The following is a 25,271-nucleotide window of genomic DNA, read 5'->3' on the forward strand; positions in this document are numbered from 1 at the left end:
GTTTGTCACAAGATAAAACAGACATCAAGGAGTTCATTTTTAGTTATAACTCAATTTTATAGTCCCATTATAGTTGATCTTGATTCTTTCACATGTATTACACAAATGTATATTTATTTACCCAAATCATGGCAACTATACCGCCTCTAAAATCTGTAATGTGACTAAATGTCCACTACCTTCAAACATTCCTTATTTGATAAAGGTTACATACACCCTCCTGACATCGTACAATAAGTTGAATTCATGACACTTACCTTTACACTGAGATAAGCCATGAAAAAACATTTTATTCAAGATTTTACTGTCACATCTTTTACGTCCAAGTACTCACCTTTTGCTTCAACTACTATTTAACCCTCTGGAATCCATGAAAGCACCTGAACATTAACTTCTTCATGGCGTGAAAACATAAAAATGAAGCAACATGGAGTCTTACCATCAGCTTCCCTCTAAAGTTCTGGCTTGAAACTCCATACCAGATTTTTTTTTGATGATATTCGGCCAAGTAAAACTGGAGATAATGTTAAATATATTTAGTATAAAATATTGAACTAAAGATTATCCTAATTTTACCTCTTATGTTATATTTGCAACCTGTACATTTCTGTGTGTGAAACATAATTTTCAAGATCAGATTTTATGTTTTCCTTTTGTTTTGTTTTTGGGTTCAACATTTTTATCAAGTAAGTCAAAGTTAAAAATTAATTATCAGGACGTATAGGTGAGGTAACGCTGAAAAAACAGATTTTCAACAGATTTAATAGACATAATAGCCCAAGATTTAATCTTTTAGGTACAGGTACATCCAAAAAAAATTAGAATATCATACAAAAAAGCTCAATATTTTTTGTCAGTTATTTCAGAAAGTGAAACTCTATGTATATTATAGATTCATTCCACAGAGTGAAATATTTCAAGCCCGTATTTCTTGTAATTTTGATGATTCTGACTTATAGATAATGAAAACACAAAACTCAGTGTCTCAAATTTCTCAGTTTTTCCTTTTGCCTAGTTACTGTAGTTAGACTTAATGAGGATTTTGCAACAAAAAAGGCAAAAGACATTTGATCTACAAACAGTGAATGAGTTGGCAAACCAAATAAGGGAATATGTCATGTAGATAAAATAGTTTAATCATTTTATTTTAAATAATGACAGACATAGTTGATAGAGGTCCCTTTACAGAGGCTGCACACTTTACCTTGGTTTAGATTCCATAAATGAAACAGTCATCAACACAAATAGTTTAGTGTTGTGAATACTGAATGTGTTCAACCACTCAGGGAGCTTGAATGTTCATGATGAAATCTACCTCAGCACTTATGACAAAACACGTCTTTCTGTGTCTTTCTATCTTGTTTTAGAGTAGAATAGTCTCAGATGGTCCCGTCCACAGGACCTGAGGAGACAGAATCCTGAGGTCAGAGTTCATAAACCAACCCAATGAACTGCAGTAGCATCATCAGAGTGTCGTCCTGAAGCCAGCGTCCATCAGTCTTCAGTATTTCTGTGATATTCTGACTCTCAGTAGGGTTTTCCTCCCATAGCCGTCAGCATCTCCTGCCTCTCTGCTGCAGTCGGCATGTCAGGCCTCACTCCGTCTCTCCTCCTCTGCACCATGATGTTGTGCTGCAAGGAAACAGAGAAAAAAATGATTCATTTAAAAAATACTTAACATATCGTTAGCCTCATAGCATATTTGCCTAAGTCATATTTGAGCGTTTCGGAAAACAAGAAAAAAAATGATACATACATCACACTGGTCTTTTTTTGGAACGAACACAGAGTACTTCTGCTCACTGAACGCTATTCGGGAAATGTGAACAGGTTCACTGCAAAAACTCAAAATCTAACCAAGAATACTTATCTTATATCTCGTCAAAATGTCTTATTTCTAGTCAAAACAAATCTCTTTACACTTACAATAAAAAGTGTTTTGCTACTGTTACATCACTTCATCATACCTTGTCGCAGAAATGTGATTAAAAGTAAAAACACACTTCTCCTAATCCCTTTGATTGACTGAAAGTACATTTATTGTCTAGAAAGTTGAAGAAACATGAACTACCTTACCAGATTAATCAAAGAGAAGACTTATTACTTCACTTGTGGTCAGCAGATGTGATATGAGTGATTTTGGACTCTAACATGTGTTCTGATGCAGCAGTAGTAGGAGAGTAAAGTTAGGCAGATATCACAATTTGGCCAAAAAATGACTTAGGCAATTATGCTAGGAGGTTAACGATATGATTAGTTGCTGCCATTCCATTATTAGTAGAAACTCTTAAAACAAGACACATCTTTATTTCAAGGTTCATAAACTTTTTGAGTGGTCAAATTCAAGCACTTTTCAAGGACTTTCAAGCTCCTTTTTCAAGCTTTTCCAGGACCTTTCAACGGTTGGAAGTTGCATGTTTTAGATGAGTATTTACATGCTAAAAGGGGTAATTTCACTCAACCGTACAGACAGCGATGGTTTTACACTTTTAACAACCAAAAAAGTAAAGTTTGCTAATCTCAATATTCAAATTAGTATTTTTTTCATTGAACGTGTGATTATTTCTAGTCAGATTGCAAGAGAAATACAGTAAGAATTTCAAGCATTTTCAAGCACTTTATCCAAAATTCAAGCACTTTTCAAACCTTGAAAATACAACATTAAAATGTAAGTATTTTCAAGGATTTCAAGCACCCGTATGAACCCTGTTAATTATACTGGAAACAGATACAGCTGTGATCATTTGTACTAAAGGACACTCATCGTGTTAACCCTCTATGGTACGCACTATGATGTCAGTTAGGAAATTAAAATGTTATGTATTGTTCCCTGTTGAAGCTACTGATTCTTTTACACATGTTTATTAAATAAATTATGTTAAAAATAACTTTAAAAGCTTTCTTTTTCACTTGTGCACCGTTATGGTACAATGTTACCTACGGACAACAAACCCCAAAAACATCCAAAATAAATAAATAAAATAAAATAAAATTTCTCCAGATTATGTTTTTTTTAGTCTATTTTAAGACAAAAACACACTGGCATCATAATGCGTACCATAGAGGGTTAATATAAAGGTTTTTTTTTTACTCCACTGCATTTAGCTGCCAGCTTAAGTTACTTTTCATATCAAGATTTAACATAAAAAAACTGATTAAACATTTGTATAAAGGAAACCACATTAAAAAAATATTAAGTTGTTAAAATGAGCACTACATCACCAGTTAAATGCTGTTTACATAAATGCATCAAAAATAATTATCCAACAATATATATAGAATATAAAAACAATCTAAGTTGGGTCATTCTGCTTAACAAGTACTTTAACTTTTGTTACTTTACATTTTTTTGCTGGTACTTTTGTACTTTTACTTCAGTAACTTTTGAATGTGATGATCTGACGTCACTACGTCATGAAGTAGGAATGTTGCCAATATCGCAATATGCATTTTTTTGATCATATTAAAAAATATACCTGTATATACCTGTCAGAAATGAGGCCAACAAGCAACATTTGTGTTACAAGGTGCAAATAATACAGGTTAAAAAGTCAAGATATTCACATTCACTGTATACATCCTATAGCACACGGGTCTCAAACTGGCGGCCCGTGGGCTAATTGTGGCCCTCGTGATGATATTTTGTGGCCCCCACCTTATTATGAAAGTTTAATGTGAGTTTTATATGAATGGAACTTTACCGTGTTGTGTGAAGAAGGTCCCTTTAATTACTTTTTTTTGGTAATTTTGTGTCTTTTTTAAAATAATTTTGTGTCTTTTTTAATAATTTTGTGTCTTTTTTGGAAATTCTGTGTCTTTTTTTATATAATTTTGTGTCTTTTTTTTCCAATTTGTTTCTTTTTTGGGTAATTTTGTGTCTTTTTTTAATAATTTTGTCTTTTTTGGTAATTATGTGTATTTTCTTTTGGTCATTTTGTCTTTTTTTTTTTTTAGTAATTTTGTCTTTTTTTGGTCATTTTGATACTGCCTCCAGCGGCCCCCAGGTATTTTGAGTTTGAGACCCCTGCTTTAGCATATTTGATTCATACCTGCACTTTATTTATATACTCTGTTCATATGTACATAGCCTTGCACTTTACTACTCTGCACTTCTGGTTAGATGCTAAACTGCATTTTGTTGTCTTAGTACTTGTTCCTCTGTTTAATGACAGAAAGTTAAATCTAATCTAATCTACTATCCTGGCCTCTTTTGCTCTGAGTTTGACCTGTGATCCCACAAATATATGGGAGAGCAAACCCTAAATCACTGGAAGGCTGAAATACCTTTTTTCTCAAAGAAAGTTTACATACTTGATTTTCTTAAGGGTTTAAAACGTTTTTTGTGGGGGGAAAAGGACAGTTAGGGCTTGAGAATCCTCTTTTTTTTCAATTTTTATGAAATTCATATATTTTTTGTTTTGTCCTGTTTCCTCCCTATTAGCCTGGTTCTCTATGCAGACGCTACTGAAGACAAACATGTGGCAGCTCCATGAGTCTAGATGCATTAAACTGCTTCTTTTCACCCACTTCTGCCCCTCACAGTGCAGCAACTCTGACAAACCAGTAGGGGGCTCTTCTGCAGCTCTAACAACCACTGACTTTGCCATCTTCCCAACCATGAACAGGTAAGCATGGGCAATCCATGATACGGCTACTGGCAATCAAAGCTTATTTTTTCAATAAAACCTCTGAATTATTTTCCCTATCAGTTAAACACTAGAAACAAACACTGACCCAGTACTTCCGACAGTTCTTATATCTCTGGAAATAGTGTGAACACATGCTCTTATCATAGTTGTAGGCATCCAAACACTTCTGGGAGCCATCAGATTCCTGAAACAGAGAAGAAGAACAACAGATAGAGAGGATTAGAGAGCTTGACATGTTTGACACATTGCATGATGTAGATCAGGGATGGGCAACATGAGGCCCGGGGGCCGCATACGGCCCGCACCCTCACTTGAAGTGGCCCTTTACATTTTTACTAGAGATGTTCCGATACCATTTTTTTTCCTCCCGATACCAAGGTTATAATAGTTTTGGATTTTTCATTAGTTTTAGTTTTAATTTCGTTGTGAATTTTTGTTTTCAAATTCAGTTAGTTTTAGTTCGTTTTTAGAGTGAGTTTTCTAGTTTTAGTTTAGTTTTTATTTTTTGAAAATGCTTAGTTTTAGTTTAGTTTTTATTAGTTTTAGTGTTAGTTTTAGTTTTTTGTAATGGGCTATGTGTTGGGTGCCAGATTCAAAGAGTTCATAATAATTTTTGCCTTTATTTCCTTTGGTTTATCATCTCAGCCCCAATAAGGTGATTAACTCTTACAGTTCTGGGTGTTTTGTAATTTGGTTCTAGTGTAGATATCCCAGTCTCAGTAAACATATTTACCATGTGTTGCATGTTCAAATAGAAACACTGAATTATGAATGAAAAAAGTTGACAAAAATGAAAACTAAGGACATTTTCACTATAATTTTAGTTAGTTTTGTAACCACGCAATACAGTTTCAGTTAGTTATCGTTTTTTTAAAAACTCTAGTTTTTATTTTTATTTCAGTTAACGAAAATGTTTTTTCAATTCTAGTTTTCGTTATTTCGTTAGTTTTCGTTAACTATAATAACCTTGCCCGACACCGATTCTGATACTTGTGCTGTGGGTATCGGCCACTACAGAGTACCGATCTGATACCAGTATGTTATAAAAAAAAAAATATTAGTACAGTGTTTCCCACACATAGACCATTCTGTGGCACACCCCCACATAATGGAGACCGAGCGCCACAAAATGATTCTCTTATTTTTTTCCTCTCTAGGACATTAAAAAACCTGTAACGTCTGTAACGTTAGCGTTAACGTTCACATCAATAAATAAAAGTTTTACAATGAACCGGGCCGGTCTCAGAGCAGACAAGACTCTCCGGTAACGTTAAGGCATATTTAATGGTTTCCTTAAATGCCGTTAACGGGACGAGAGCAGTCAAAGCGGCTGCTTCAAGCTAGCTACATCGAGGGTAGGTTCACTTCCTGTTTTCAAAGTAAAAGCACAAATTCTATCGTTATAAAGGGCAACGGGCGTTTTATTTTTGTAAATGTAACCGGAAGTGCGTTGCTCGCGACAGCTAGCTTGAGTAGCGCCGAATTTGTCCGGGCAAAAGTGTAAACAGCTGATATTTAGACAAATTAACGACTCACTGGGGATCTAAACGGCTACTTTCTCGCCTAAAAATGTTTGAAATGTCAATAAAGTGATATATTTAAAGAATTTAGGACTTTACCAGTGTCAGTGGAGCACCACAAATTGCTATCTGGTCTGTGGGAAACACTGTAGTACACCTGCATGACTGTGATATGATTATCATTGTGGTAAGGCCTGACTCAGGTTAAACCCTTTGTAAAACATGAATAAATACAGCAGATCCAAGCCATTTATTTTTACATTTATTTTTAAATAAAACAGTATACAAAACAGTAGTGCAACAGCAACTTAAGTAAATAAATCTAGGAATATATTTGAAATAAAGTGCAGCCACAATATTCGCTTAACGGAGCGAACCAGTAAATAGATTACTAATTTAATAAATTACGTGGTATCAGATCGGTGCCTTGACTCCAGTACGATTCCGCTGCCAGCATTTTCGGCAGGATCGGAGCAATTTCTGATACTGGTATCGGAATCAGAACAATTCTAATTTTTACATTACATGTCATTTAGCTGACGCTTTTGTCCAAAGGGACTTACAATAAGTGCATTAAACCTGAAGGTTCTAGCATTAGACCACAGGAAACAAGTAAGTACATAATTTTAAGAGAGTGCTGTATGTTGAAGAAGAGAAGAAGAAGCAAGCATTTATTTTATTTTATTTTTATGATTGTTTAGGTGACCGTGACTTAACCGAGGTATTGTTGGAGTCTTCAGCCTGCAGCCCTCAGTACAACTACATGCATTTGAGCATGAAATCTTAAAAGTGCAGTGTAAAAATGCACAAAATTACTTCTTGCAATTAATGTTGGTCTGCTGTTAAGTAAGTGGTTATTTTTTATTTGCTTCAAACCTTTTGTATTCCTATTTATACTGTTATACATGCATTTGAGCATGAAATATGTTAAATTACTGCACTGTAAACAAATAGACACAAAATAAACAACGAGACTCAAATTGAACAAAAAAAGACACAAAATGAACCCAAAAAAAAGACACAAAATTAACAAAAAAAAAACACACAAAATCAACAAAAAAGACACAAAATTAACAAATAAAGACACAAAATGAACAAAAAAACACACAAAATGAACAAAAAAAGATACAAAATGAACAATAAAGACACAAAATGACCAAAAAGACACAAAATGAACAAAAAAGACACAAAATGAACAAAAAAAGACACAAAATGACCAAAAAAAGACACAAAATGAACAAAAACGACACAAAATGACCCAAAAAAAAATAAATCACAGTAAGTGGTTATTTTTATTTGCTTCAAACCTTTTGTATTCCTATTTATACTGTTCTACATGCATTTGAACATGAAATATGTTAAGTTACTGCACTGTAAACATATTTAAAACTGCAGTTTCATCATATCTGGTTAAGTGCACGCTCCTATATGTGGCCCTGTGGTAGTGAACATGATAAAGTGTGGCCCCCTGCAGCATTTAAGCTGCCCATCCCTGGTGTAAATAACTGGTAAGCTTACCTCGAGGCATGGGTTAATGTCCTGATTCCGAACTTTTCGTGTATTTTTATCCATTTGGATCTGTGTGAAGGATGACAACATGAACAGGTTCAGTTTTTGAACATCATCATAGATTATCTCCTGTGTGTGTGTGTGTGTGTGTGTGTGTGTGTGTGTGTGTGTGTATTTACCACATTCATCAGACGTAACTGTGATGAATCACTTATACTGTGATGATTTCTACAGCTCGGGTCATTTAAATGTTTTTATAAAAGCAGATCATATGTTGTATTGAAGGCTACTTTCAATTATTTGACATACACATTCAAAGCAGCTTATGCTAAATATACATCAGAAGACTTTGAAGAGATTTGGAAAAGACTCCTGGAAAACTATCGTCTCACATCTAAAGACAAGAGTTTAGAGTTTCTAGTCTCACACTGAGATTTTAGACAGACTGTCAGTCTTGCAGGGAAACTATTTACAAGACTACAACTAGATTATTTCAGCAGTTTTTTCCATCATGTTCTTAGTAAAAACTGACTAAATGGAGGAGAAGCAGCTTTTGGCTCCAGCTGCTCTAGTGTGTGACGTTTGTGTTGGAAAAAAAACAACAACAACAACAGCAACAACAACAAAACGAAGAGGAGAAGTGTTAATTTGCCTGCCTTGCCTACTCACCTGCCTGTCTTATTTTTAGTTAATTTATTTTCAGATTTTGTATTTTATTTTATTTATTTATTTATTTTATTTATTTATTTACTATTATTGTTTTTACGACCTCCATTCTGTCTGTTTTGTTCAATGTTCGTTTGTCTGTTGTAATAATGAAAATATAATAAAAACTTTGAATTATAAAAAAAACTAAAAGAAGAGAAGAAGACGCCACAAAATGCTCCTCACAAAGCTGAAAAGGGGTTTCTTCTGTTTTTCTGAGATGAAAAGTTGACTATTTTACAGTAAAAATAGATATAAGGAAAAATAATAATTTAGAAATTCATTCATGATATACATTTATGTCCTATTTAATCATAATTAGTTTAATTGAATAATTATATTTATCAGCTCTATCAACTTTCATTTAGTTAATCACACATTAATCATTGATTATTTATTACTTATTTATGTATCCATTTATTGATACATTTTAACTGGCTCTCCTTACTGTTCTCTTTACTAAGAAACATCTAAATATATGACATCACTAGATTTTTATTGACGGGAGCTCCATGACTCCAATAAAACTAGATTTACTAAAGACTGGGGAAATCTTTTGGTGTAAGCCCAGCATTCATATTTTAGATCCATTCATTTTTTAATAAATTATGAAATACGTGTGATGTCTTTTTTCATTAAAAAAAACATTTTAGGCAAAGGCATGATCTATGTTTGACGCAAAATCAGAGTATGCTTCATTAGGAGGTAAAGAACACATGAAGAAGAAAGTTACTTGAAAAACGAACTAAATAATAATTAGCTAAATAAGTCGTTAAGAATTGCAGAGCGAGCAACGACTGTCAAAACAAAATCCAAAGTCTCTCCTCCATTTCGACTGTTTTATATAAAATATTCCACAGACCTAATCTACACTAGTTTGGAAGTAGCAATGGATCAATTTACTCTATTTTATATCACAGCAAACTGAACGTTTTGGGCTTTTCCAGGCTGCCTGGACAGACATTTGTGAAAGTGAAAGTGCAGCTAGACTTTTATGATAAAACATAAGTTGAAATAAATTGATCAATGCCACAGATTTTGCTTCAAAGTGACAATAAGAATAGGGGAACAATGAAGATTCCCAAATGAACTTTAAGATTGTTTTAACCCTTTATCAGGCAAAGAACTATATTTGGTAATTTCAGGTAATATTTCGAGAGAAAAGTTGCAAATTTACTAGATTAAAGTGGCAAATCTACAAGAAAAAAAGTCGCAGATTTAAGAAATTTAATGTGGCAAATCTGCGCCAAAAAAGTTGCAGATTTACGAGAAAAAAGTGGGAAAAAACAACTTTTTTCTCCCAGATTCTCCACTTGGAATTTGCAAGTATTTCAATGAGTGTTCTATTAAGGGTTAAAGTGGTGAATCTGGGAGAAAAAAGTTGCTTTTTTCTCACTTTTTTCTCGTAAGTCTGCGACTTTTTTCGCGCAGACTTGCCACTTCAAATCTCTTAAATCCACAACTTTTTTTCTTGTAGATTTGCCACTTTAATCTAGTAAATTTGCAACTTTTTTCTAGAAATATTACCTGAAGTCACCAAATATAGTTCTTTGCCTGATGAAGGGTTAAAACATATATTGGGATTTTTCTTAACATTTTATGATGAATGAAAAAACTGAAATTAAAGCATTATACTGGAGAGATTATCTGCTAATTCACTGATACTTCCACTATTTATTTCAATGTGATTACAAATATAATAGCAAATCCTATCTCAAGTTCCCCAATGTCATAAATTATCTCCAAACCTTAAAACCCAAAGTATTTGACTGGTGTTCTTTTACTGCAAAATATTTTCCTTTCACATTTTGTCAAGAAAAACGAAACATTTTTCGACACTGTATGATAAAAATCATCCCGTGTCTGTTTGTTACTGATTCAGCATTCCCACTATTTAGACACAAAGTTTAATTATTACATGTTTTTTGCACTTATTCTAATTTTCTGACACACTGAGTTTTGTGTTTTCTTTATCTCTAAGCCAGAATCATCAAAACTACAAGAAAAACAGGCTTGAAATATTTCACTCTATGTGTAATGAATCTATGTGAGTTTCACTTTCTGAAATGATTGACAAAAAATATTAGACTTTTTCATGATATTCTAATTTTTTCAGATGAACCTGTACATAAGCTCCAAAGATTTGAAAACGCTTTATTTGAACCGTTATATTTTCAAGGTTATGAATATGCTTTCATTTGTAATGTAATCCATGAAAAATACTTGACTTCATCTAGAGAATCAATCTTGTAAATCATAAATAATTTATTACTGAAATGACCCTCAGATTACAGTGTTTAATATATAACATGGCTTGATGTTTTAGTGATAATAAAAGCTTACAGACTCTCTACAGAATTTACTCGAATAGCTAAATCAACCCTGACATTACCGCACAGTTCAAGGCAATTAACAAACTGGACTCTTATAACCCTTTATAACCTTCAGTAGGGCTGGGCGATATATCGATATAAAAGATATATCAATATATTTTTAAATGTGATATGGAATTCGATATCGCATATATCGATATAGTTCAAAAGTGTTTTCTTTCTTTATATATAAACGTTGCCCTTACTAGGGTAAGATTTTTTTTTATTTAAATGTGCACTTTATAGAGCTTTGATTTAAAAAAAAAGGTACTCCTGTTGTTACACAGTATTTATGCTCACTTAAAAAAACGGTTTTAATAAAACTACTTGTCGATATATATCGTATATCGATATTAAGCCTAAATATATCAGGATATGACTTAGTTTTAGGCATTTTGCTATCACTAACCACACTGTGGGTTGTTGTAGAAAAGAAAGTTAAAATGAACCTGAAATGGATTTTTTTTAAAAACAAAAAACTCATCTTTCACTTTCATCTTAGTGTGTAAAAGCTATGCTGAATTGAAGTGTAACTCGTCGTTTTGTACAACAAAATATCTTTATTCGTGTCGACAAACACATTTGACTGAACTAGACTATTTCTCAAGGTAGAATGGAGTACAGCAGTGCTACATTGTAACACGTTGACCTTCATTTGCGTTACAAAAACGGCTAGCGAAGAAACACTTTCGCGGCTTTTCTTTTACATTAAATAACTGGTGGTGAAGTGAGATACAGCTAGAAAGCATAAAATACCTACCTTTAACAAAACTTATCCAGCGGTGTACTAAATGACTTGTCTATGCGTCTAAATGTCCACACCAGTGACGACTATCCAGTTTTACCCAAAAGACAAAAAGTCCCGGCTAATAATAGCTATCCCAAAAACGTTGTTGTCATTTAAATCCACTTGGACTAAATATATATACGCTAGCATGCATGTGGCTAACTAACAGGCTACACAAGCTATAGCTGTAACCATAGTCATATATACATACATATATATAGTATTATCTATGTAGTGGGTCAATTTTGTTTTCATAACATATCATATGTGAGTGAGTGGAGCATTTGTAGTTCTATGAGCGTTTGCACATTTGTTCACATTATAGCTTTTGTTTTGACTATTGCTATTTTTGTTTTGATTATTCTCATTGGATTTGTTTGTTTTTTCAGTTTACTTTGTTGTGTTACTAGCCAGTGGCGGTTCTACACAGGGGCCTACAGGGGCCCCTGCCCCTGTGAAGAAGCCCTTGGCCCCTGCTGTGGCCCCTGTGTCAAATGAATAATAAAATGATCAATTTATAACGATGAACGACGGAACAATTCTCACCTTTTTTTTTGTGCAAACAATATCTCATTGTGCACCAAAGGAACCCAGAATGTGTACATTGTATAATAGTTTAATTGTGCAATTAAAGCTTGTGTATATATATAAAAAAAGATCATTCTCACTATACTGCACTTTCAAAATAAAAAAAAGTAATTGTGCACAAAAATTAGAAATGTCATTGTTGTGCAAAAATTATTATTATTGGTAAGTCTCATTGTTTCAATCAGTGTATTTGTATCTTCCAAATATACTTAAATGAGATTTTTAAATGAGCTAAAATAAAGGTTTTGGATGCTTAAATATAATGTTTGCCGTTTTTTAATGGGCCCCACTGATCAAGCACTGGCCCCTGCTTGGCCCCCACAGTAAAACTGGTCTAGAACCGCCACTGTTACTAGCACATGTTCGAAATAAAAAAGCTAAACTAAACTAAACATCTGTACATAAAAATGCACTTGATGACAGTTAGTTATTGATGTATTGAGTATATTAACTGTATATTACTGAAATGTAGTCTATATTTTGCCATATTAAGGTGATTCTGGGGTCGTGGTGATGGGGCCCTTTAATCTTGTTGCCCAGGCAACAGCAGAGTGTTCTTCCGGCCCTGGTTGCTACATTATAACACGTTTGACCTTCGTTTGTGTTACAAAACGGCTCGCGAAGAAACACTTTCGCGGCTTTTCTTTAACATTAAACACCACGTGGTTTAGTGAGATACTGCTATAAAACATAAATACCTACCTTTAACAAAACTTATCCAGCCTTGTGTATGCGTCTAAATGTCCGCACCAGTGACGACTATCCAGTTTTACCCAAAAGACAAAAAGCACCGGCTAATAATAGCTATCCCAAAAACGTTGTTGTCATTTAAATCCACGTGGAAAACCTTAAAACGTGACTAAACATCTATAGGCTAGCATGTATGCTAACAGGCTGTAACCTCCCCGTCAGGCTCAAGGCAACTCCACTGTCGTTGTGCAACAGCGCACCAGGAAAATCACCAACAGCGTCACCGATGACTGGCAGCGTCATCAGCCAATAGGAACGCCTGAAAGCGTAGACAGTCAACTGACAACCCAACGAGCCAATAGGATTCCTTGGCTGACATGAAAGTTTGTAAATTGTTATAAAATGTATCAAACCGAATTGAACGATTGACAATATATATAGCAAGTCCAAAAATTGAGTTTAACTCGAAGGGACGTTAAATTACATTGTAGTGAAAGTGACAGCGGCTCACACAAATCAAAAGAGCCCAAAGTGGGCGGGACTTCAAAGTGGGCGTGGCTAAATTGTAGTGCGGTTGCATCGCAGCGCATACACAATGGCTGCTCGAAAGAGGGGAAAGCAAACAATTTTCAGGCCCGCCGCGTCTAGCAAAAAATATGAGAAAAAAATTATTAAAAATTCGGAAAATAGTTGAAAGTCAAGAAAAACCCGACAGAAAGGATGTTAAAGCGACCGGGGTAAGTTTGGTGTAAATAAAGTCAACGGTCACTCAGTTCTTAAATTAAAATATCGGGGTTATTTAAATTATGAGAGAGGGGTGAGCTGGGGAAAAAGTTTGTGTTAATCAGTACCCAGTTTGGGACCTCAGAGAAAAGCAGGGTTAGGCACACGTTTTGATTTTTTTTTTTTAGCAAATTGTGTCACTGGTGATATTAGTGTCACGGTGCGTGTCCGCGAACATTTAGGAGCACAAGAACCGGGAGAATATAGGAAAGTTCAGCAAAGTTGAAAGTTGAACATTGCTTCGACACTTTGGCTATTTTAATATAATAACAACGACAGTGCGATGAGCACCGACAGCAACAGGCGCACTTGGATTATGCATTAATGTCAGTTTACCTACTATGTGCATTCACATGTATTTTTGCCTCATACACACACTTCATCATAAGCAGTGCCAACATGTCCTTGTCGATTCAAACATCTCCTAAAAGTAAAAATGCAACCATGTAGCGGCTGTGACATGTTGACATGCCTTTTTATTAGTCTATATGTTCTACTATATTTCCACCCACTGCGAGTATTGATCACGGTGGATGACATGACCCGGTGCAAGGCTCATAAACAAGAAACGTCAAGAAAATGCTTGTCAATATAGGAGCAAAATGGAGGGAGAAGTTAAGCCAAACTATTTCTGCATTGCTACGATTCTGTTGTGCAGCCTGCATCCCAACAACAGCCTGCTTAAGGATTCTTTTAAGAGCAAAAGTCAACTTGTGTTCAGTTTGACTGGTGTGGCAGGTTGCACTCTGCCTGTTTGTTATTCCTGTTTACAAGATAGTTGCTGCTGCTTCTTCTTCTTCTTTCTTTTTTTTTTTTTTTTTTTTACAACGTGCAGGAGCCCTTTATGTCAGCGTGCTGAGCTGGTAGCTGCAGATCAGAGACATCTACTATTGCAGATTAGTTGTTTTGTTGTTGTTGTTGTTGTTGTTGTTGTTGAAGTGTATAAGTGTTGTTGCTTAGACAGCTGAGATTACAAGAGTTCCTGAGAGGAAGTGGGTTGTCAGTGTTGGTTCCAGTCTATGTTTACACCTGTCCTATAGCCCAGTGGTTCTCGACATTTTTTCAGTGATGAAATATGTTTTCAGCCAAGTTCCGCCTAACCAAAGGGGGGCAAAGCAATTTTAGTTAGACGTAAAAACAGAGCGCTGTGCCATCAGCGTCTGATTTATTAAACTTTGGAACTGATAAACACACAATTTAAAGATTTGAAAAAAAAAAACTGTTTCAAATAGGGGTGCACCGATTGCAATTTTCTGGCCGATCACCGATTTTTAAAAAGTCTGACCTGCCGATTACGATTTTGGCCGATACCGATTTTTTTTTAAATAACTCACAGCATACACCTTCAATGTTTGAATCTTATTTTATTGAAAAACAATAACACTGCAGTGTTTTTCTTTAACGAATAAAGGAAATCACAATGTGTGAGGTAGTTAATAAAATATTGAACTTAAAATAAATACTTTCAGACCTTTGTGGAGGTAGATAAGATTTGTAAAAGACGTAAAAGAATCGCAAAATTAAGGAAATCGGTGCACCCCTAATTTCAAACATTAGGTAATTTTGTGTATTTTTTTAAGTAATTTTGTGTCTTTTTAAATAATTGGTGTTGTTTTTTGGTAATTCTGTGTCTTTTTTGTGGTAATTTTGTTTATTACTGAACTTCAGCTGTGACAAAATTATTTAAAAAGTCTGATTGTCAGGTGAGAAATCGACACAGACAAAAGATTTGTCTGTGTCTTGTTGACTGTCCTGCTGTGTTGTTTCATTCTGATGTGTTTTCATTCTCGCTGTTTGACTGTTATGCACGTTGATGTGTTTTCCCTGTCATTTGACCTGCTTACTTCTAAGACAGGGGTCTCAAACTCAAATTACCTGGGGGCCGCTGGAGACAGTATCAAAATGACAAAAAAAAGACACAAAATGACCAAAAAAAGTAATTAAAGGGACCTTTCACACACAACACGGTCAAGTGCCATTCATATAAAACGGTCTAAAACAAATCTAATTCTGTTATTAACACTCTGGAGTGTCCAAAAGCTCCAAATAATCCAGACTTGTTGCCTCCATCCAGACTAGAAAACAAAGCAGCGTGGAGCCCTACTGTAAATTTACCTCTAAAGTTCTGGCTGTAAACTCCATGAGGCCAGTTTCAGTTTGATGATGATATACCAAGTAAAACTGGAGACAAGCTCAAATAGATTTAGTATAAAATGATAGAACTGGATGGAACCCTCTTATATGTTAGATTTGCAACATTTAAAATTCTTCATTGAGCATGATAGTGTTTTGAAAGTAAAAAAAAAAGATTCAAAATCACATTTTATGTTTGTTTTTCTTTGTTTCTTTTGGGTTCAAAATGTTGATCCAGTAAGTCAAGATGAAATAATAATAATGAGGTCATATAGGTGAGGTTGTGCTGAAAAAAATTATACCAACATGGCATTAAAACATTTTTTAAAGTGATATATACAGAATGAAAAGGATTCAAAAAGGACAAAATAGCCAAATAAATACCCTTACTGGTTATTGAATTGCATGAAAAGAGCAAAAACAAAAATGAACTGAACTTAGCATGCTGAACAACAGAAGCGTTCATAAAAACACAGTTTTTTTTATTAATCTGCCCATTATTTTCTTGATTAATCTTGGTCTGTTTAATGTCAGAAAGTAGTGAAAAAGTTTTCCAAACCTGTCCTATGTGTGTGTGTGTAATATGATATAAATAGAGCAGTAAAGAAAATAAGTAAACATCCAAATTTCAGAGGTTAAAAAGAGCATTATCTGCCATTTTTGCATGAAAAAATAAGTTTATTAGTAATTGATTATCACAATAGTTGCAACAAGAAGGCAGAAGTACAGTTGAATGTTGAAAAAGACAAATGATGAGTTGTTTTGTTTTATTTAAATGTTTATTTTTATCTTTTCAACCAGATTTCATTTAAACACATTTTATTAAAATGGGTTCGTGGGTAAAACAAAATCCCTGTCAGCATATCCTGATTTGTTCAGAGTGAAAGCAGAATTACAGCATGAAAGAAAAGAAAAAAAATGTATAAAATAAATGATAATAAATTAAGATTACATTTTCTGAGAAGCTGAGGAACTTCTTAGTTTTCTCACTTTTCAGATTTTTGACTTAAGATCACTCGGGTGACAATAACGTGAGATCTTCCATCTAAAAGTAATAATAAGGACATAGTTTCAGTGACTATTATTTAAGTAGTCAAATAATATGTTTATAGTGATTATTTAAGTAGTATCAAATACAACAACTGTCTGTGATTTACTAAGAGTTCATTATAGTGTAATCTAGGAATAGACCGACATGTCACACACACTGAAAGGACATTTATATTATAAATAATAAATTTGTTAACACATTGTCTAGGGCTAAACTAAATATTAAAGAAATCTAATACAAATTTGTTCAAGTAAATACAAATCAACCTTTCCACTGTAACTGTTTTCAGACTGCTGGTTTCTCTTAAAGTTGTGAAGAAATATGAAAAGAAATCTAAGAACTTTGTTTTCAAGAATCTCAATTGTTCTCATCTTCGGGAAAAAGTTAAGAAGAAAGTTGAAACTAAAGTTTATTTATACAGCACTTTTCACAGATATAATCAAAAAGTGCTTTACAGAAGTTAAAAAGAAAGATAGGGGAACATAAGACAACTAAAACACAGTGAAACATAAAAAATAAAAATTATAAAGATACTAAAGAAAAGATAAGAAGCTCTTCATGAATACCAAATCTTCTTAAATATTGTCTTAAGAGCAAAGTTAAGAAAAAAAGTGGCACTGAAGAAGCATTTTTTTCCTTTTTTTCAGAGTCGGAGAAATTGTACAATTGTATTGTATCGATGCCTGGAGCTGATAAAACTCTGTGGTGCTTTTCTTTTTAAATAGTGACAAAACAAAGCATGTGTATCATTTATCATTAAAACATCATTTAAAATGAATAAACCCTGCAACCATGCAATTATTAACCTTTTGGAGTTTTGGGCAATTCTGTTGGTTTTTGACTCCTTTTCATTCTGCCTGTATTTAAACACTTAAAAAGTGTTTAACTGACATGTTGGTATCATTGTTTTCAGCACAACCTCACCTATATGACCTGATTATTATTTTTTTCATTTTGGCTTACTGGATCAACATTTTCAACACACAAAAACACACTAGAAACACACACAAAATTACAAATACACATATAAAAAACACATTTATTATTTTCTTTATTTTTGATTTTTTTTTTTTTTTTTTACAAAAAACCCCACATAAAAACCCACTAAACACACAAAAACACATACTTCTCTTTTTTTCTTTTTACAAAAACCACCCAAAAATGACAAAAAAAAAACCCACAAAAAATGACAGAAACACACAAAAAACACAAAAACCCACATAAAAACCCACAAAAACACACTCGAAAAAACATTTAAAAAAACCCACACAAAAATGACAAAAAACCCACACAAAAACCCACCAAAATGACAGGAACACACAAAAAAAAAAAAAACCCACATAAAAACCCACTAAACACACCAAAAACACATACTACTTTTTTTTTTAAAAACACACAAAATGGCAAAAAACTCCACAAACCCCACAAAAAATAACAAACACACAAAAACCCCACATAAAAACACACACAAAAACTAAATTACTTTAAAAAGAAACAAAATTACCAGAAAAAGACACAAAATTACCAGAAAAAGACACAAAATTACCAGAAAAAGACACAATTATTTTAAAAAAAAAAAAGACACAATTATTTTTAAAGTGCCATTCATATAAAACTCACATTAAACTTTCATATCAAGGTGGGGGCCACAAAATATCATCACGAGGGCCGCAACTGGCCCCCGGGCCGCGAGTTTGAGACCCATGGTGTGGATGTTTGGTATTGTGGCTCTAGTGATTTTCCTAGAAGTTGTTAGTTCTGTAGAGCTTCTTACAACTGGTGAACCACAACGATAAACACAATGTCAGCACACTCTTGATGGCACAGTGGTAAAAGTTCATCAGGAGCTTCTGTGGCAAGTTTTCTAATTTCCTGAGCTTGAAGTTGCGCTCTTGATCTTTGCCAATCACTGAGGCAGTATTAGTGCTCCATAGACTGTAAAAATAATGGACGCAGTGACCGTGATGTCACCCGTTGGTTTGTGGCCCGTTGGAAGCAAAGCAAACACATGTAGCTTTCAAAATAAGAGCATATGGATGTGTTAGCAGAATCCACCACAGAATTTGCAAGAAGACTGTCAAAATATGACGCCTTAAATAAAAACATAGAAGAACCCTTATTCTTCTTTTCAATAATTCATAAAAAGTATGCAATGATTAAGATGGAATAGTGGCATTAGAATGTGTGAGAGGCACCAAATTTAGGCTTTTAGGGCAAAAAAGGGTCTTGAAGGAGATGTTTTTGGGTCCTTCATTGAGTCAGCTTCAAGTCAGTAAATTTGTTTGGCTGCACTGGGAATTTCATGTACAAACTTCTTTTTATTTATGTTAATATGTTGGTTGTTGTTCACACAGCAGTTCGTTTAAAAATATTTAAATAAAACATATTTTGGTTAAGGCATGGAGTGGAAAAATAACTTATGAGTTGAAATCATTTGCTGACAGCTTCGTCCCCCCAGTTCAAAAATCTCACCTGCACCCCTGATGGTCTCACAAAAGCAGTACTTTTACTTATTTAACTCATTTAATTTTAAAGGTAATTATTTGGGTCCAAGCACCAATTGGAAAGCATTGAGTGAAAAGCGAATTTGTTCCTCTAAATGGGAATCCTCACTAGGAGAAAGACGTAACCACCATATGTACGTTCTGTCATGTTGGGTTATTTACTTGTTTGTAGTAATGGCACAAAAACTTACCAACTACTAATATCGCCTCAGTTTGGATTCATACTGCTAAAATAGATTTCTTGAACTGCATTTTTCCCCCTTGTTGTGTTAAAGACCTGTGGTGTTATCAGTGTTGTTATTCCCACTTGATGGCCTTGATGGAGCATTGTTTCTCTAATCTGGTATGAATTAGTGGAAGGGGCAGTGTTTTTCCATTTAGTAATATCCAGTAGCTTGTTTAACTACTGAGGGCATGAAGTCAGTAGATTTTGCTTTAGGCATTTAAAAAAATGGCTCAATTGGACATTAAGGGTGTTTCTACTACAGTCCAATACCTGGAATGAGGCGGAAAATGCCCCTAATTTGAATATGAGCCGTCCTGAGCTGACTTTTTACCGGACTTTTTTGTCCCTGTAGAAGAGCAGGGACGTTTTTCTCCCTTGAAAAAAGCCTGGTTACTGATTGGATAGAACGCTAAGCAGGATGTGACGTAGTACTCGACGCCACAACGACACGCAACATTTGTAAAAGCCGGCGAAGCAGTGTTGTTAACTTAGCGACTTTGTTGCTATATTTAGCGACCCCCTTAGCATTTTTTTTTTTTTTAAAGCGACTGCCGACAAATCCAGCGACTTTTTCTGGTGTTTTTGGAGCGACTTTTGGAGACTCGTTCTTACTCTTAATGAGCTGCGGGGCTGGCGGCTCGTTAAGAGTAAGAACGAGTCAAAGCGGCACAGTCCTCCTGCAGCAGTCTCTCCCAGCTGGAGAGCCGGAGGGGATGTTAACCCCTTAGCGTCCAGTCTGCAAACTGCTAACAGGCTAACAGTTAGCTCTGTAGCAGTACAAAACAAAATTCCATAAACACCCAACGTATCGTATATGTCACATCACAGATCTTTGACATTTAGGCGTAGTATTTTTTTAAAAACATCATAAATGTGTTCTATGTGGTCCACTTGGTCTGTTGTATATCCCCCATCATGTTCCTTCAAGGATAAACAGGTCTGGGTTGTTATGGGTTAATCATCAACCTAAAATGAAACAATCCTAACGATCTTCTCTCTCCCTCTCTGTTTTCAGGCCCCTGAGTCCAGGCGGTGTTGAGCACATAAAACTGGACACAATAATTGCATCAGTACTAGTTGGGCGCTGTGCCTCTGTCCATGTAGCTGGTCAGCATTAGAGTGCCATGGCCACAGGAACCCAGGGCCACCGAGACCACATCCTGGAGAGAACCAAGCTCCTGCCGCCCACGGGGAGGCGCAGGAGAGCCGAGGGGAGGCCCAAGAAGAATTTCCCTTGCCAGGAGTGTCAGAAAGCTTTCAACAGCCTGGAGAAGTTGAAGGTGCACTCCTACTCTCACACAGGAGAGAGACCCTACCGCTGCTCCCATCCCGACTGCTCCAAGGCTTTCGTCTCCAAATACAAGCTGCTACGGTACAAACAAGCAGCAGCACATAGCCGGCTGCAGCATGTTGCTTTTTTCTTTAACACCTTTGGTAACATAGTGCTCAGTAGTAATCACAATGATGTGTTCATGCATACTACTGCAAAGTTTTTTGTGTTTCTGTGCAAGGTTATAATAGTTTTGGATTTTCATTAGTTTTAGTTTTTCATTTCGTTGTGATTTTTTGTTTTCAAATTCAGTTCGTTTTAATTAGTTTTTTAGAGTGAGTTTGCTAGTTTGAATTAGTTTTTATTTTTTGGAAAATGCTTTAGTTTTAGTTGAGTTTTTATTAGTTTTATCAGGAATCAGGATTCAGAGCAAACAGATCAACATTAACTGACTTTATTTGACTGATTTTAAGAAATCATAAACTCTAAAATAAAAAAATAAAAAACGCAGATGTGATATCTGTAAAAAAAACAACTTTTGACACCAAAAATAATCATATCTTACTCAAACTGAAACAGTACAGCATCAGGGAATAGTTCTAAATTGGGTTAACCCTCTACGGTAATGGGGTATTTGTTGGGTGCCAGATTCAAAGAGGTCACAATAAATGTTTCCTTTATTTCCTTTGTCTGATCCATCTCAGCCCAAATAAGTTTATTAAGTCATAAAACCAGATAGATGAAATAGATTTCATATCGACCAAAAAGGTTTACGTATGAAAAAAGTTGACAAAGACGAAAACCAAGGACATTTTCACTATAATTTTAGTTAGTTTTAGTTAGTTTTGTAACCACACAATACAGTTTCAGTTAGTTATCGTTTTTATTTTTATTTCAGTTACAGAAAAAATGTTTTTTCAAATCTAGTTTTCGTTATTTCGTTAGTCTTCATTAACTATAATAACCTTGTTTCTGTGTAGTGCATGCCTACTTAAAAACATGATTGCAACAACTGTGAGTGCTCATAGAATGTATCTGTGTTCTAAGGCATATGGCAACTCACTCGCCGGAAAAAAACCACAAGTGTTCATACTGTGAGAAAATGTTCCACCGCAAGGATCACTTAAAGAATCACCTACACACTCACGACCCCTACAAAGAGGCGTTCACCTGCCAGGAGTGCGGGAAGAGCTACAACACCAAGCTGGGCTTCAAACGCCACCTCGCCCTGCACGCCGCCAACAACGGAGACCTCACCTGCCAAGTGTGCCTGCAACCGTTCCCCAACACCGAGGTTCTCCTGGAACACCTCAAAACACACGCTGGCAAGTCCTCCGGTGGAACCAAAGAGAAAAAGCACCGCTGCGAGCACTGCGAGCGGCGATTCTACACCCGTAAAGATGTGCGGCGCCACATGGTGGTGCACACTGGACGCAAGGACTTCCTCTGTCAGTACTGCGCCCAGCGCTTCGGCAGGAAGGACCACCTGACGCGTCACGTGAAGAAGAGCCACACCAGGGAGCTGCTGAGGGTCAAAACTGAACCGGCGGACTCGCTGGATCCCGTCGTCTACGACTTGGCGTCCGGTGGGATCAAGGGGGAGCTCCCGGGGATGCTGTCGCCACGGCAACACCAGCTCAACATGTACACAGGCCCCGTCCTGGACACGGAGCCCTTCCCCACGCCCACACACCCTTTTTCTTTCAAGTACCCACTGGGCTCCAACTTTACCTCATACGCCGTTTCCTCGCAGGAACGGGAGCAGAACCTAAAGGGAGAACTGGAGACGTACCTGATGGAGCTGCAGAGCACCATGCCCTCCTCGTCCTCTGCAGCCCAAGACCCCCAACTCTCATCCTCCAAACTGGAGTTGGAGCCTCAAGTGGGTGTGCTGGTGGAGGAGGCGAGCGAGGGGATGTCCTTGTCCAAAATGTCCACTCCGATGGCGTCAGCGGCAACCACAGCAGGTGACTCTCTGGCCTCGTCCTCCTCACTGATGGACTTCTCGCAACTTTTCAACTTCCTGCCAATCAACGGGCCTTCGTACAACCAGGCGGGGGGCAGCAGGGGGCCGGGCGGCGTCGCCTATCCACCCAACGAAGAGCCCACGCCTCTCGTCCAGCTGCCCCCCCAGCCTCCCGAAGGGGCCGCGGAGAGTCCGCTTCAAAGGCTGCCCCCCTCCTTTATATCCAACCTGAGCACCCCCACCACACTGCCCCGCTTCCACCAAGCTTTTCAGTGACCCAGTATGTACTGAAACACACACATACTCACACACACGTCAACTTCCTTAGTAGACACCTGTAGAACCTGATAATGTAATAAATTCCTGATAATGTAATAACCCCGATAATGTAATAAAAATCTGCACTTGAGTCCATTGAAAATGTAATAAAACCTGATAATGTAATAACTTCCCGATAATGTAATAAAGTGCATTTCCCAATAATGTAATATACTTTTTTACCAATAATGTAATAAAGTATAACATTAATGGAAGGTTTTTGATCAAATCAAAGATAGCGGCAAATCCAATATGGCCGAAAAACCCCATTGAGGATGCATTGAGCTGGGATTGGCCCAAAGGGTTCCAGTGATACCTCGTTGGTGAAAAACGGATGAACGGGTCAAAAGTTACTAAACATTCAACTTTGACCTGTTGGTGGCGCTAGAGCTCTTGAGCTAGAGTTGATACACAGTATCACCACTTGAACCCAAGTAATGGTGGTCTGCTGTTAAATTATTACAATATTGGGGAATTATTACATTATCAGGACTTGAGAAATGAAGGCTAACCTGATAATGTAATAACCTCCATTAATGTTATACTTTATTACATTATTGGTAAAAAGTGTATTACATTATCGGGAAGTTATTACATTATCAGGTTTTATTACATTTTCAATGGTCTCAAGTGCAGATTTTTATTACATTATCGGGAATTTATTACATTATCGGGTTCTACAGCACCTGAAACAAGATGCTAGTAACACACGTTTGGAGATATTAGCACTTCTCTCCGTTTGATATGACGACATGATAAGACAGCATGATGACGAGCACTGAGAGCAGAACATACGCACACGTCTACACAGCATTCGGCTTAATCCGCTTTCTCACTGCGACTGGTGGAAAAAACCTACTTTTCACCTTTTAAGCTTTTTATTGACGAGTTGGCAAATCTCCACCACCACTATTCCCTTAATGACATGTTCACATAATAGCAAAAAAAATATATACCTCTTGTGCTGTGGATATTATATAATGTCAATTCTGAATTTCTTCCTTTTCTCTTCTAACCAGCAAAAATACTTTATACTTACTACAAAATGACCTGCAGGCTACAGTAAATATACAGAAACATGTTCAATTCTAGCACAAGCAGTGCAAAAACACGCAACATACACATTAATGGAGCAAAAACTGTTCTGCCAAAATGGAAACATGGCTTCACGGTGCCAGTGAGAGCTGTGTCAGTTTAATCATGAGTGTCAATTAGTGTTTTGGGAGTAAGAACATTTTCACATAGATGAATGCTAATAGTAGGTTGATTGCAGTGACGTTTTCTTTAATTACTCCCCCAGTGCTTTAGAACCGATTGACCTTAGTAAGGAGATTTTGCGGTTATATATTGTTGTTCGTGCAGCACTTTGAACTCTGATGTCACCTGTCATCACAGTAGACCTTCGTTTTGTAGTCATTCTTATTTGTGGTAGGGACCAAAATATAGTTTTTGGATGTTTCCGCCCCCATTAACATCCATTTAATAAATCATGTACCATAAATGACAGCTCACCATTTTCCAAAGGATCCCAGATTTTGATTTTTTTTTCTATTTTCCAGGCAGTTAAAGTTTCAGTAATTTCTAACAAGTACTTAAATTTAACTTAATTTACTTGAGTCAGATAATCCATCATGTCTTCTTGGAATTTTTTTTCCAAAAACATCACTGTGATGCTTGCACCTAAATTACATAATGCAGTGAAGTTCACCTGCAGCAGTAGACCATTTAATGTTCACTATGCTGGAGGTTCTCATTCCCAGGTCAACTTTTAGTGTCTGTGTAAAACGTATCATGCTTTCAAGTCAATTCAGAAATATGTTATGTTGTTCATTTTAATGCCTGAAAGTACATTTGTTTGGAGAAATATAATGAGAACAACAAAAATAGTTGATAAGAGTTTAATTTAAGAGCTGATATCTAGACATTTTCCATGGTTTTCTTGATAATAACTAAAATCATATCAATAAAACCATGTTAAATGTCTAGATATCAGCCCTTAAATTAAACTTTTATTAGCTATTTTTGTTGTTATCATTATATTTGTCCAAACAAATGTACCTTTAGTTGTACCAGACATTAAAATGAATAAGTAGCGATAGCATTCGCTAACAAGCAAGCATGCTAAGGGTAGCCAGCTAATTGCAACTTAGGTGCTCTGCAGGAATCTGCAGTTGATTGCTTCGCAATTTAAGCTGATAAA

The 25,271-nt window shown here is 35.8% G+C and overlaps 2 protein-coding genes across 2 annotated transcripts; one reads left to right on the forward strand and one right to left on the reverse strand.

The window, feature by feature from the left end:
- Positions 1-1,103: 1,103 nt before the first annotated feature.
- On the reverse strand, positions 1,104-13,066 carry chchd7 (coiled-coil-helix-coiled-coil-helix domain containing 7). Its single transcript, XM_059326926.1, has 4 exons — positions 12,833-13,066; positions 7,688-7,747; positions 4,735-4,833; positions 1,104-1,632 (listed from the first exon to the last, which is right to left on the reverse strand). Exons 2-4 carry the CDS (start codon positions 7,739-7,741, stop codon positions 1,528-1,530), a joined length of 258 nt encoding a protein of 85 aa, XP_059182909.1. The 5' UTR covers positions 7,742-7,747; positions 12,833-13,066; the 3' UTR covers positions 1,104-1,527.
- Positions 13,067-13,485: 419 nt separating this feature from the next.
- Positions 13,486-23,236, forward strand: plag1 (pleiomorphic adenoma gene 1). Its single transcript, XM_059326923.1, has 3 exons — positions 13,486-13,557; positions 20,533-20,889; positions 21,835-23,236. Exons 2-3 carry the CDS (start codon positions 20,642-20,644, stop codon positions 23,027-23,029), a joined length of 1,443 nt encoding a protein of 480 aa, XP_059182906.1. The 5' UTR covers positions 13,486-13,557; positions 20,533-20,641; the 3' UTR covers positions 23,030-23,236.
- The last annotated feature ends 2,035 nt before the right edge of the window (positions 23,237-25,271 follow it).

Source organism: Centropristis striata, chromosome 23 (assembly GCF_030273125.1).
Source record: "Centropristis striata isolate RG_2023a ecotype Rhode Island chromosome 23, C.striata_1.0, whole genome shotgun sequence".
NCBI classification, from domain to species: domain Eukaryota; kingdom Metazoa; phylum Chordata; class Actinopteri; order Perciformes; family Serranidae; genus Centropristis; species Centropristis striata.